Source organism: Hyla sarda, chromosome 6 (genome assembly GCF_029499605.1).
Source record: "Hyla sarda isolate aHylSar1 chromosome 6, aHylSar1.hap1, whole genome shotgun sequence".
Classification (NCBI taxonomy): Eukaryota; Metazoa; Chordata; class Amphibia; order Anura; family Hylidae; genus Hyla; species Hyla sarda.
The window spans coordinates 90,105,927-90,120,842 of NC_079194.1; the positions used below are offsets into that span (position 1 = coordinate 90,105,927).

At 48.4% G+C, this 14,916-nt stretch overlaps 1 protein-coding gene across 5 annotated transcripts in view; it reads right to left on the bottom strand.

Moving 5' to 3' along the window:
• The window catches only part of TASOR (transcription activation suppressor), a 140,976-nt gene that overhangs the window by 81,893 nt on the left and 44,167 nt on the right, over positions 1–14,916 (bottom strand). For all 5 annotated transcript variants that reach the window (XR_008844930.1, XM_056524397.1, XM_056524396.1 and 2 more), the window contains exons 7-8: positions 13,967–14,094; positions 333–364 (exon numbers count right to left, since the gene is read on the bottom strand). Coding sequence is in view for 4 of the 5 variants with exons in the window: in XM_056524397.1 (XP_056380372.1) it covers positions 333–364; positions 13,967–14,094 (160 nt within the window). In the remaining variant the exon portion in view is untranslated. The remainder of the gene's footprint in view (positions 1–332; positions 365–13,966; positions 14,095–14,916) is intronic.

Consider the following 14,916-nt stretch of genomic DNA (forward strand, 5'->3'; position numbering starts at 1 on the left):
ATGGCATTAGTACAATTGGTGATGCAAAAACCAGCCATATGGGTCTGTAGGTGGAAAACTGAAAGTGTTATGGCTATTAAAAGGTGAGAAGTGAAAAACAAAAGTGCAAAAATACAAAAAAATAAAAAAGGAGTTATCATTTCTTCCAAAAACCACACCCCACCTGGAACTGAGCTTCAATACCACACACAACCTGAGGACATGTGTGTTTTTCTTTTTTAAATCTGCTCTGTATTTCTAATCCTGCATAACACAAATTTTTTGAAGATTTGTAGATTATTCGATGAAGACAAACTATACATAAATTTTACATTTCATAAGCTCATACATACCATTATAATGATCAACACTGATGTTCACTGGCCTGTATAAAATGAAAAAAAGTCATTAAAAGAGTTGCTCCATTTAATTTTTTTGTTCTAACTTCAGACATCAATGATACAAACGTTCAGTATACAGTACATTCAGAAATTGTTCAGAGCCTTAACTTTTTTTTCATATTTTGTTATGTTGAAGCCTTGTGCTAACAAAAGAAAAAGTTAATCCTGAATTGTTTTAGATTCTAAAACCTCTTCTATACCAAAGGTGGATCTAATGGCCCAGATTAATTCCTCAGTATCCTCAGGGCTAAGGGTGCGTTCACACGCTACTAGCTAGCAGAGAGTTTCCCGCAGCAAGTTATGCTACCATTGATTTAAATGGGTCCGCGGGCAGTCCACAAATCTGACACTATTGTGGACTGTCTGTGGACCCATTCAAATCAATGGTAGTGTAACTTGCAGTAGGTTTCCCGCAGCGTGAAACCCGCTGCTAGTATTTGCGTGTGAACGCACCCTTAAACAGGAATTTTCTGAAGCCAAGGTCCTTCTCTACATCAGGATATTCAACTAATTATCCTTCTTTAGAAAAAAGTCAGAAAAAAGTAATCACTAAGTTTTTTTAGGGTCCTTAACTGGAACAGAAGTGGAAGAGACAGGCTGAAATGCTTAACAGCTTGAATCTCAGTGTGGATAAGCTCCTTAATTTCCCTCCTAAGGTCAGGGGTTTCCTCCCTAAGCCAAGCATTTTTACATATTTGCTTCTTAGAAGAAAGTACCCAGTCCTTATTACACAAATTTACACAAATGTTTAGGTTTAGGGACAGTAACACCCTTTTCTCCGGATCCCAGATTCTGCAGCGTCTCACCCTCTGGGCCTTTCGCTGGAGTGAAGTAATTAAACGGATCCCTCCAAGGAACAACCCAGGATAGAGGCAGCGCACAGGACTTCAAAAGGTAAAATGGTTTATTTACCCGGCATGCAACGCGTTTCGCTGGATAACCAGCTTCATCAGGCATTTCGCTGGATTGGACACCCTGGACTCTGGAAACTCCATACAGCAAGCTGAGTGAAGCACAGGACACTAGACTAAGGATCTAATAGAGGACCCTGTCTGTGCTCCGGAAGAGATCCTGCGTTTGAATTGCCGCCCCTAATTTCCTATAGGGCCGCATGTGATGCAGTCCTCGCCGGAAGTGACAATAGATGCAGACCTTGTGACTGGACCCCACGATACCGGAAGTGAGGTCAGACACCGGCAGGCAGTGCACAGCTCTACAGGACTCTCCCAAGGGACCGTAATGAAGGCCCTGTGTGATGCTGAGAACAGCACAGGAGCGGAAGAGAAAGCCAGCACCCTGATCTGCTCCCTGTCGCCCCCACTCTGCATAAGCTCGCATGGACGCTGCAGTAGTATGTACAAAAAAAATAATAAAATCGGGCGGGATACCGTCTCCGGCACCACTAGGGATGCCTGCCTGGATCGGAACAGGGAAAAAACACTGAAGGGGAGAGGAAGGGAAGGGTCTTTTAACCTTTCAGTGTTTTTCCCTGTCCAATCAGGCGGAGGCAATCTCAGGGTGCTCAGGCAATCTCAGGGACGCAATCTCGTGGAGACGACCAGAGAAACACTTAAGTACAGCAGCCTAATGATATAACAAAGTCTGACAACCCCACTGCTACGTGAATTATTTTGTTTTTGTCAGGGTGGACCCCTACAGCCTAGATTTACCTAGGCTCCAAATATAGTATGGGAAGGCCCTCTGCATTATCTTAAAAAAAAACATTGCTGGGATACAAATAGTTATGGTTTGGAACACAGAAATCTTGAAAGCCCAACCATCTTAAAGGGGTACTCCTTTAGCAGTCCTTATTAGCTGCTAAATACTACAGAGGAAATTCTTTTCTTTTTGGATTTCTTTTCCATCTGTCCACAGTGCTCTCTGCTGACACCCCTGTCCATTCTAGGAACTGTTCACAACAGCATGTTTGCTATGGGGATTTTCTCCTGCTTTGGACAGTCCCTGATACGGACAGGTGTCAGCAGAGAGCACTGTGGACACACAAAAGAAATCCAAAAAGAAAAGAATTTCCTCTGTAGTATTCAGCAGCTAATAAGGACTGGAAGAATTTTTAATAGAAGTAATTTACAAATCTGTTTAATTTTCTGGCACCAGTTGATTTTTAAAATAAAAATAAAATAAAAAAATAAAAAGTTTTCAACCAGAAAGTTTATTTGTCCAAACCATTCAAATTGATAATCCTTTAAATCTAAAAAAAAAATTCTGCAAATGGAGGTAGTTCAACACGCATATCAGTTGCGGGAGAGGGGGAACTCTATTCCTAAGTAAGTAATGCTCTCCTCTTTCCAGTGAAATGAAAAGGAGATTTTTTTAGGCTTACCATAAAATCTCTTTCTCAGAGGATCCATAGGGGGACACAGCTCCCACCCTGTTGGTTCTTAGTTTGTTGACATGAGGGTCGGTTGCCTGTCAGTTGGTTCATTTGTTTTGGCTAGGCCTTTCTCGGACTATTGTGGTATTTTTGGTTTCTGCTTTGGGACTAAAACTGATTAGTTCAGAGTCAGTGGGTGGGGTATATCCTGCCGGGAGGAGCCGACTTCTTTTTTCATTAATGCCTAGTGTCAGCCAGATATACCCACTGTGTCCCCCATTGGATCCTCCGAGAAAGATTTTACGGTAAGTCTAAAAAATCTTTTTCTCGTTCGGCTCCATTGGGGGGGGAGACACAAAAACCATGGGACGTCCAAAGAAGTCTCCGGGGTGGGAAAACCAGACTAACCAGAGTTCAAGCGGATGGAAACGCCACTGCCACCTGCAGCACCTCACGCCCCAAACTGGCGTCAGCAGAAGTGTGCACCTGGTAAAACTTTGTGAACATGTGCACGGAAGTGGCCGCCTTACACACCTGCAGGGCCGACGCCCTGTTGAAGACCGCCCAAGAGTCCCCAACAGAGCGAGTGGAGTGAGCCGTAACCCGGAAGGGGGGAGTCTTCCCCTGAGAACGATAGGCCTCTGAAATGGCCGACCGGATCCACCGGGAGATGGTCGCCTTAGAAGATGGCAAACCCTTCCGTCGGCCTTCCGGAATGACGAACAGCGAATCAGAACATCTGAGAGAAGAGGTGGCTGAGAGGTAAACCCGTAAGGCTCTGTCTACATCCAGGTTGTGAAGGAGAGAGCGATCCCTAGGAGGAGATGGAGCTGGGCAGAAGGAGGGAAGGACAATATCCTCGTTCAGATGAAAGGATGAGACCACCTTAGGAAGAAAGGAAGGCACTGGCCGGAGCACGGCCTTGTCTTGGTGAAGAACCAGAAAGGGAAGTCGGCAGGAAAGAGCCGCCAGCTCCGACACCCTAGGGATGGAATTCACGGCAATGAGAAAGGACACCTTCCAAGATAGGAAACGGAGAGAGATGTCCCGGAGAGGCTCAAATGGGGCGATTTGCAAGGCGCCTAGAACCAAATTCAGGTCCTGAGGGGGGAGTAGGAGACCTGTAGGGAGGAATCTCATGTGCTACCCCCTGGAGGAATGTTCGAACTTGAGAATTAGAAGCCAGGGGGCGCTGAAAAAGAATGGAAAGCGCAGACACCTGCCCCTTGAGGGAACAGAGTCCCAAACATGCTTCCAGCCCCGTGTAAAAATGCAAGCAAGTTCGGTAAAGAAAAACGAACCAGAGAGAACGGGCCTCGCACCACCAAAAATAGGCCCGCCAGGTCCTGTGATAAATCCTAGCAGAGGACTTTACGCGCAATAAGCATGGTGTGTATGACTCTGGGAGAGAAACCTCGAGCCCTTAACACCACGGTTTCAACCGCCACGCCGTCAAACAGCGGCAGTGAATTGGGGTGGCAAAGAGGACCCTGAGAGAGAAGGTCGGGGCGATCCAGAAGCCGAAAGAGAACGTCCACTACGAGACGGACCACGTCGGCGAACCACGAGCGCCGGGGCCAATCTGGAGCCACCAGAATTGCCAAAACCCCTTCCGCCTCGAGCTTCCTCAGCACCCTGGGCAGAAGGGGAAGCGGAGGGAAAGGGCAAGGAAGGGCAAACTGACCAGGGAACGACCAACGCGTCCACGCCGAGAACCAGATGATCGCAGGACTTTGCCACAAAGGTTGGAACCTGCCGGTTCAGTCGGGACGCAAAGAGGTCCACGTCCAGAGTCCCCCAGCGGTCGCAAAAGTGTCGCAAAACACGATTGATGTAAGCCACAGCCGTGGCATTGCCTGTTTGAATTTGAACCAGACAGCCCCGGAGAATAGACTCCCAGTGAAGGAGACAAAAAAGAAGATGGCCCGGAGCTCCAGGACATTGAAGGGTAGGCGAGCTTCCTGAGGGGACCAGCGGCCCTGAACCGTCTGGTTCAGAAAATCACCTCCCCAGCCAAGGAGACTCGCATCAGTCGTTAAGACCTGCCAAACGCAGAGGGAGAAACAAGCAACCCTCACAAAGGAAAGCGGAGCCACCAAAGAAGCAACTGAAAAGTCGTGGTGGACAGACTAATCCAGCGGTGGAGGGATAGCGGAGACTTTTCCCATAGAGTCAGGATAGCCCATTGAAGAGGGTGGCACCGGAACTGTGCAAAACGAACGGCTTCCATGGCCACCACCATCCTGCCCAACACTTCCATGCACGAACGGATGGACACTGGATGTGGGCGTCGCAAGAGGCAGATTCGAGACAGAAGAGCACTCCGCTTGTCCGGTGGGAGAAGGAGAAGCACCAGAGGCTGCTCTGTGTCGAAACAAAGGCCCAGAAAAAACAGAGACTGGGAGGGAGAGAGATTGGACTTCTCATCGTTGATCAATAGAAACTGGTCAGAGTCTGAAGGGTGATGTTAAGACTCTCCCTGTTTTGGGCCAAGGACTGAGCTTTTATCAATAGACTGTCCAGATAAGGCAGGACTGACACCCCATCGGGAGCAGAGGATGGAAATCAGCGCTGGCTGTACTTTGGTAAAAACCCCAAAAGGCAGGGCCACAAACTGAACGTGACCTGCCGGAACAGCAAACCGCAGAAATAGTTGGAGAGACGGAAAAATGGGGATGTGCAGACAGTGTAGGTATGCATCCCGAATGTCCACCGAAGACAGGAATTCGCCATAATCCATGAATGCAACAACCGAATGGAGAGATTCCATCCGGAAGTGCCGCAGGCGTAGATGACGGTTGAGGAGCTTCAGGTCGAGGATTGGACAAACCGATCCTCTCTTTTTGGGAACAACGAACAGGATCTAATAGAAGCCCATAAAACTTTCCTGGACCGGAACCGGCACAATGACTCCCTGAGTCAGAAGGGTGTGAAGTGCAGACCGAAAGGCCGCAGCTAGGGCAGGCGAGCGGGGAGGCCGGGACCGGAAAAGACAATCCCGGGGAATAGAACCAAACTTGATTTGGTAGCCGTCTGAAACAACATCCTGAACCCAGGAATCCTGGACCTGCGCCAACCAAGTGTCCCGAAAGAGGGACAAGCGACCACCCACCCAATGGAAAGGCTCGGGTGGAGCACCCGTTCAGGTTGAGGTAGGCTTGAGAGTACCCGACTTGGAGAAATGTCCGGTACAGCTGTCCTACTTCCAGGATGGGCGGGACTTGAAGGAAGGAGCCTTCCTAGACTGCGAGGATTCCGGCTTGCCTGACCCAAGGGAACAAAAGGACCGTAAGGAAGCTGTCTTACGGCGAGAAACCGTGTGACGCACCTTGTTCTGAGGAAGCAGAGAGCTCTTACCGCCCGTAGCTTCAGTGTATTTCATCCAGTCTTTTGCCAAGAAGACGGCCACAAGTAAAGGGCATCTCAGTGAGAGATTTCTTGGAGGCCGCGTCAGCATTCCAAGCCTTCAACCACATAGAGCGGCAAATGGCTACAAAGTTGCCAGAGGCAAAAGCTGCACAGCGAGCAGATTCCAAGGAATCCTGACAAATAATCGCCAGCATTGAAGATCTGGAGTGCTGTGAGCCAGATCATTAGGAGGAGCCCCGGATAAAACACCTTGGCGAAGTTGAGAGGCCCAGGCCAAGAGGGCTTTGGACACCCAAGTCGCGGAAAAGGCCGGCAGTTAGGATGAGCCAACCACCTCAAAGGCGTATTTCGACAAATTTTCGATCCGCTTGTCCACCGGGTCCTTGAAAGAAGCCGCAGCGGCCAGAGGAAGATTGGTGGATTTGGATATGCGAGAGACTGGAGGGTCCACTAAAGGCGGGGCCGGTCCATTTGGAGACCAGGTCCTGGGTAAATGGAAACATAGCCTTCAGCCGTTTTGACCCTTGGAAGAGTTTCTTCCAGTTTCGGTTGCTTCCAGGCAGTCTCCAGCAGGTCATCAAACTCTTTATGAGAATTAAAGACCTTGGGAGAGCGGTGAGTGCAGCGGAAGAAAACTTTAGGAGCAGGATCCGAAGTTCCAGGGTCCTGTAGGTAAAAGGTGTCCCTAACAGCAGACACCAAGCTGTCAACCATGTCAGACATGGATGACAGCTCTTCAGATTCCCATTGCAGATCCGAGTCCACCAGTTCCCCTGGAGACCAGGAACGAACAGTGGAGGTTCCGGATCCAGGTCATATGGATCTGGAATGGTGGGCCGGAGATCGGGAACGGCCCCTAGGTGAGCGACCGCGCGAGCGAGGGCGCTGCTTAGAAGATGGGGACCGGGAGCGGCGAGGAGACCTACGCTCAGGGAAGGAATCAGAATAAATGACCCTGGGATGCCTGTGAGGGCGTCGGCAGCCTGAAGACACCAAACTCTCCTCCCGAGAAGGAGGAATGCTTTAAGGCAGTAGCCACCTCTCTGGAATCCTGTGCCAGATCAGAGATCATCAGAGACAGTGAAGACAGCCAAACTGGAGGAGGGTCAGAGACCACACGCTCCATGGGGCTATCCTGGGCGGGAGGATTGGGATGTTAGGCTGAGCAGGCAGGACAGGTGGACTCAGCCGAACCACCTGGCAATTTAACTTTACATCCCGTGAAAGCATAGTAAGTGACCAAAGCGGAGGCCGCCGGTCTGTTAGATGGTTCAGAGCTGGGTACGGACATAGCAAATCAGTTAAGTCAGCTAACCCAGAGACAAAAAGAAAAGGAACAAGCTCACCCAGGTTCCTGTGTCCTGAAGTCGCAGAAGTCTCGCAACAGGAGCAGCTTGCAGCCACAGGAGCAGCCTCAGCAGGAGCAATCTACGGTCACAGGGGTAGCTTGCAGAAACAGCCTAGCTAGATGCGGCAATGTGCAGTCAGACCTGCGGTGAGGCGCGCTCAGATGCAGAGCATGTGACCACTCCTCGCCGGAGGTCCAGGGCCTCCGATAGGTTAAAGGAATCAGAGGGAGGAAACTGGTGACCCCTGCTGCAAGGAATTGGAAGCGCCTGTAACGCGTGGAGAAGCAGAGGGCGGAGCTACCCGCGGCCGAGACAGGCCGGAGCCGCGGGCTAAATTTATGAACGGCTGCGACTCCCGCTACCCATGCCTCAGCTCGTGGGAGAGTAGGGAGCCTGCCAGCGGACTACAGAGAGCAGCCAGGATTAAACAGAAGGTCCGCGGTCAGCAGAGAGCGGACGAACGGCAATAGAAAGGCAGCGCAACGGCAGCAGGGCTCAGAGAGCGCCACTTCATACTGCCCAGGTGTGAAAAAAAAAGACTTTGTACAGGCTGTCCCAGGTAAGAGAGCGGTCACAGGAGCAGCATGCAGCTGCAAAGCGACCACAGGCCCAGAATGTGGGTGCCCTATAATTAGAGGTCAGGGTTAGAGGGGACAGTATACTTACCTAAAGGAGATGTCCCATATACTCACCCCTGAAGTCTTCAACCAGCCAGGTGCCAGCTGCATCATACCAGGTTTCAGGAAGTGGGGCGAGCAGAGGCAATAGGTGACCCGGACCCAAGATACATCCTTAAAGGGGTTGTGCGCTGCCTAATTTTCAGAGCTCTGCTCACAGCGTCCGGAAGGTCATTACTCCGAATGCTGTGTGCGGGCTTCCGTGTTCCGGGACGCCGGACGTGACGTCACGCCCGGCCCCTCGTGACGTCGCGCCCCCTTCCCATAGACTTTCGTTGAAGGGGCGGGCGATACGTCACGAGGGGGCGGGCGATAAGTTGGGAGGCACAGGGCGTGACGTCACGCCCGGCGGCTGCGAACACGGAAGCCCACACACAGCGTTCGGAGTAATGAACTTCCGGATGCTGTGAGCGGAGCTCCGAATGTCAGGGCAGCGCACAACCCCTTTAAAGTGCTGGTCAGTGGCGAGGAAGGGTTAACGGTCCATACTCTATGGACCATGCCCTTCCTTCGCAAGTGTGGGGGGGGAATCACCATGCTCCTGTCACCCCAACCTAGAAAAAATAAAAAAGGAGAGAAAAATCTAAACTCTTTAAGACTAAAAAATAATTTAAAAAAAAGATCAGGTCTGGAGAGCTCCAGACCTGTGTCTGCCTCCTAGGACACTAAGCTAAAAACTGATTAGCTCAGAGTCAGTGGGTGGGGTATATCCTGCCAGGAGGAGCAGACTTCTTTTTTCATTAAGGCCTAGTGTCAGCAAGATATACCCATGATTCCTGAATTTTACTCAAATTCTCTTTAAAATTGCTCAAATGCACAAATCAGTCAAACTCTTGTATAACCGACAGAAAGGAGACATGTTAAGTCACATACATTAAGAAGTCACCCAAAGAGAGAGCTAGTGTATAATGATTCTGTCCACACCCCTAATATCAGGGTGTTTACGTCGTGCAATAGTCATGTGTTCCATTGTAATGCTGTAAGTAAAGGAGACAAGAGACATCCTTGCCTAGTACCATTACTTATCCGGAAAGTCTGATAAGGTCCCTTTTGCTCTCACTCTGGCAGTTGGTGATGAACATAGTGTCATAATTTTCACAATCAAGGTAGAACCAGGGATATAGATAAAAAGTTTCACTAGACCTTATCGAAGGCCTCCTCTGCGTCAACAGATAAATGCAGCGGAATCCATTGAGATCAGGCATATGCCATCACAGATTGTACAAAGGGTGTTCTCCTTTGCCTCCCTACCAGACAAAGCCAACTTGGTCAGCATTAATCATTTGTAAGACTATGGGTCCTAACCTATGCGCTAACAATTTAGAATACATTTTAATATCACCATTGATAAGCAATATAGGACCATTGTTCCCACAGTACAAAGGGTCCGTTTTTTTGTTTTGGTAGGACCAGCATATACGTACATCTAGGGATTGTCTAGGGAATGGACTATACTATTATAGACCTGGGTCACGAACGAGACTTACCGTATTTTTCGCCCTATAAGACGCACCCAATTTATAGGTGCAAAATCTAAAAAAAATAAAGGTTTTGAACCCAATAGTGGTCTTCAACCTGCGGACCTCCAGATGTTGCAAAACTACAACTCCCAGCATGCCCGGACAGCCATTGGCTGTCCGGGCATGCTGGGAGTTGTAGTTTTGCAACATCTGGAGGTCCGCAGATTGAAGACCACTGCATAAGAGGTAATACTCGCGTGTCCCCGCCGCTCCGGACCCGTCACCGCTGCCCTGGATGTCGCTTCATCGCTGTCGCCGTGTCCCCGTCGCTCCGGAATGTCTCTGCCATTGGCTGTCCGGGCATGCTGGGAGTTGTAGTTTTGCAACATCTGGAGGTCTGCAGATTGAAGACCACTGCATAAGAGGTAATACTCGCGTGTCCCCGCCGCTCCGGACCCGTCACCGCTGCCCTGGATGTCGCTCCATCGCTGTCGCCGTGTCCCCGTCGCTCCGGAATGTCTCTGCTGCCGGCAGGCCATCCTCGCTCTCCTTCTCCGCCATCACGTCGTTATGCACACCGACGCACGTACGCGACGACGTGATGACGAGGAAGGAGAGCGCCGGCCATACAGGGGATCCCTAAACGGAGAAGACACCGAGGAGGCAGGTAAGGTCCCTCCCGGTGTCCTGTAAGCACTAACCCGGCTATTCAGTCGGGCTGTTCGGGACCGCCACGGTGAAATCGCGGCGGTCCCGAACAGCCCGACTGAACAGCCGGGTTAGTGTCACTTTCCCTTCAGACGCAGCGGTCAGCTTTGATCGCCGCGTCTGAAGGGTTAATACAGGGCATCACCGCAATTGGTGATGTCCTGTATTAACCGCGGGTCCCGGCCGTTGATGGCCGCAGGGACCGCCGCGATAGGGGTGTATTCGCCGTATAAGACGCACCGACATTTTCACCCCAGTTTTGGGGAAGAAAAAGTGCGTCTTATACGGCGAAAAATACGGTACATAATTTTAAAGGTCTTTAAAAATAAAGCTATAATAATTCTCTGGTTTTTCGATTTTCTTTAAACAAGCAGTTAAACCCTACAGGTCACTTTCAGTAAAACACATGTCCAAAATATCCTTATACTCTTCACCTATCTTACTACATATTCAGAGATATTTCTATGAAGATCAATAGCGGGTAAGTCATAGATATCTCCAGTGATGTTATATAAGGCTTTATAATATTTTCTAAAAAATTCTGTCGTATCCCAAGGGTCGTGTACGACATTTCAATCAGACCCATATAAGAAAAATACAGTCACGGCCGTAAATGTTGGAACCCCTGAAATTTTTCAAGAAAATTAAGTATTTCTCACAGAAAAGGATTGTAGTAACACATGTTTTGCTATACACATGTTTATTCCCTTTGTGTGTATTGGAACTAAACCAAAAAAAGGGAGGGAAAAAAAGCTAATTGGACATAATGTCACACCAAACTCCAAAAATGGGCTGGACAAAATTATTGGCACCCTTTCAAAATTGTGGAAAAATAAGATTGTTTTAAGCATGTGATGCTCCTTTAAACTCACCTGGGGCAAGTAACAGGTGTGGGCATTATAAAAATCACACCTGAAAGCAGATAAGGAGAAGTTCACTTAGTCTTTGCATTGTGTGTCTGTGTGTGCCACACTAAGCATGGACAACAGAAAGGAGAAGAGAACTGTCTGAGAACAAAATTGTGGAAAAAGAGATTTTTATGCTTACCGTAAAATCTCTCTCTCGAAGGATCCATTGGGGGACACAGACCATGGGTATATGCTGCCGTCTCTAGGAAGCTTGACTATGGCAACAGAAAAATCGGCTCCTCCCAGCAGGATATACCCGCCCACAGGCATCTGAGCTAATCAGTTTTAGTCCCAGAACAAGAGGAGAAGACCGACAGGTCAAGAGAAAAACCACGAACTGTCCGAGAAACCAGAAGAAAAAGTAATTGAACACACCCTCTGACAGATAATCGAAATAGGAACACCAGAAAAAGAGTGGGAGCTGTGTCCCCCAATGGATCCTTCGAGAAAGATTTTACGGTAAGCATAAAAATCTCCTTTTCTCCATCGGCTCCATTGGGGGACACAGACCATGGGGCGTACTAAAGCCATCCCTTGGGTGGGCAAGGAAATCAGTCAGGTGGATGGCTGGACCACCGCCGCCTGCAACACCTTACGGCCCAGACTAGCATCAGCTGATGCAAAGGTATGAATCTGGTAGAACCTAGTGAAAGTGTGCAAAGATGACCATGTGGCCGCTTTACAGGTCTGCAAGGCCAAAGCCTTGTTGTGGAGGGCCCAGGATGCCCCGACAGAACGGGTGGAATGAGCCAAAACCCTGAAGGGTGGGATTTTCCCCTTGCAGCAGTAAGCTTCCGAAATAGCAGATCGGACCCACTGAGAAATGGTGGCCTTAGAAGCAGGTTGTCCTTTACGACGACCTTCCGTAAGAATAAACGGAACGCTAAAGTACGTGCAGAGCCCGCGGCGATAACATGTGGTCGGGAGTTAATGGCGCCCACTCCCAGCCCTGAGCGCATATGCGAGCGCAATGGGAAGGGAGCGGGTGAAAACACCGCCGTCAGCGTGTAGAACTGCCGACACGCTGCCGACGGGAACTGAGACATGGGCGCAAGATGCGGCTGAGGCTGAAGCAGACACTCGCATAAAGTGAAAGTCGGCAGCCACGGCTGCTGAGGAACGGGAGGTGGGGAGAAAACGCCAGCGCCTGAATACAGTCCACACCACTGCAATATGTGCCACACCACTGCATATGTCCCCCAAACACCTGAAAGTAAGGTAGGGCTATGTTCCTTAGTCCCCATCTGAAAACATTAAAAAAAAAGGGAGATAAAATTCTAAATGTCCCTAAACTTGAAAAAATAAAAAAATGTGTAACCTGGTCTGGGGAGAACCCAGACCAGAGTCTACCTCCTTAAGACACTAAGCTACAACTCAGATGCCTGTGGGCAGGTATACCCTGCTGGGAGGAGACGACTTTTCTGTTGCCTTGGTGTCAAGCCTCCTAGAGACAGCAGCATATAACCCTGGTCTGTGTCCCCCAATGGAGCCGAGAGACATATCAACAATATCAAGGTTACAAGTCCATCTCCAGAGATCTAGATTTGCCTTTGTCCACAGTGCTACATTATCAATAAGTTTGCAACCCATGGCACTGTAGCTAAGCTCCCTGGGTGTGGAAGGAAGAGAAACCTTTATGAAAGGTGTCAACGCAGGATAGTCCGGATGGTGGATAAGCAGCCCCAAACAAGTTTCAAAAGATATTCAAGCCATTCTGCAGGCTCGGGGAGCATCAGTGTCAGTGCGAACTATCCATCAACATTTAAATGAAATGCTATGGCAGCAGACACAGGACGACCCCACTGTTGACAGAGACATAGAAAAGGAAGACTACATTTTGCCAAAATGAACTCGAGTGAGCCAAAATCCTTCTGGGATAACGTCTTGTGGACAGACGAGACCAAGATAGAGCTTTTTGGTAAAGCACATCTACTGTTTACAAAAAACAGAATGAGGCCTACAAAGAAAAGAACAGAGTACCTACAGTGAAATATGGTGGAGGTTCAATGATGTTTTGCTGCCTCTGGCACTGGGTGCCTTGAATGTGTGCAAGGCATCATGAAATCTGAGGATTACCAATGGATTTTGGGTTGCACTGTACAGCCCAGTCAGAAAGCTGGGTTTATGTCCGAGATCTTGGGTCTTCAAGCAGGACAATTACCCCAAACATACATCAAAATGCACCCAGAAATAGATGGCAACAAAGCGCTGGAGAGTTCTGAAGTGGCCAGCAATGAGTCCAGATCTAAATCCCAACACCTGTGGAGAGATCTTAAAATTGCTGTTGGGAAAAGGCGCCCTTCCAATAAGAGAGACCTGGAGCAGTTTGCAAAGGAAGAATGGTCCAACATTCCGGCTGAGAGGTGTAAGAAGCTTATTGATGGTGATTTCAGTAATTTTTTTTCCAAAGGGTGTGCAACCAAATATTAGGTTAAAGATGCCAATAATTTTGTCCAGACCATTTTTGGAGTTTGGAGTGACATTACGTCCAATTCTCTTTTTTGCCTCCATTTTTTGGTTTAGTTCCAATACACACAGAGAATAAATTTGTGTATAACAAAACGTGTTACTGCAATTCTGTTCTGTGAGAAACTTCATTTTCTTGAAAAATGTCAGTAGTGCCAACATTTATGGCCATGACTGTATATGAGGTATCTGTTTGGGAAGGCAGTCATCAGGTTAGTGCACTACAGCCTTTATTAGCATGTTCAGATAAATGACACTTATGACTTCTAAGCCGGCACCATGCTCCCTCAAAAACAAGATGGAGATGCACTACGAACCCTGACAGAGGTGAAGATGGTCTTCTTGTTTTCTGATCAGTCTTGTACCCAAATGACACAACTGCATATGGACACACATGTCTAGGTTTCTTGAGAACTTCATCAAATCCATACTCATAAAAATAATACTAAAAGACAAAACCAGTTTATTATTTTACAACTTAATTTTCACATTATATAAACAATTTTAAGTATTTTGTTGTAAGTCAAAGGCTAAAATTGGAGACCAAAACAGGACAAGAAAATGTTTCCTAGGCTGCTTGTAAAGTTTAATGAAAAAGGAATATAGTGCAGCACTGTCAACTTTCTAAATTATTATCATTTCGGATTTTGCACCTAAATACCTTAATGGAGGCATTGTTGGCTAATGCTTGTGAATTGCCACTTCATCTGCATAGCACCCGTCTCCAATGAAAAATTTAGTGCCATGGAATCACATTATGCAGAGTACTGTGCTGTAGACGGGTGCTATGGAGAAGGACGCTTCGTCTAAAAAATCCCAGTTCCAAGGGGAAAGGAAAATGGTGCCTCCGCTAAGGTATTTAGGAACAGAATTTAAAATTAATCGTGCACAGTGCTCCTCTTGGCTGATAGGGCGGGGGACACTGATCAGTTTGATGCTTACTTTGCACGGATCCGCCCGGTCGATATCTTTGTCTTTCCCTATATGCTAATTAAATGCTAACAGGCACAGGCGGCGTTAACTGACACTCTGAAGTCACCGGGAGAAGAGGTAGAGCTGGAGGGAGGAAATTAATATTGATGAGCTGGTTGGCACTGCGGCAGTGACGTCAGTAATTAGCATATAGGGAAAAACAAAGATATCGGCCGGGCGGATCCGGGCACAGTCAGCATCAAACTGATCAGCGTCCCCCGCACTCAGCCAGTACTGCTGGTTAGCGCAAAACAGGACAAGAAATGTATCCTACACGGCTTTTAAAATGTACCTA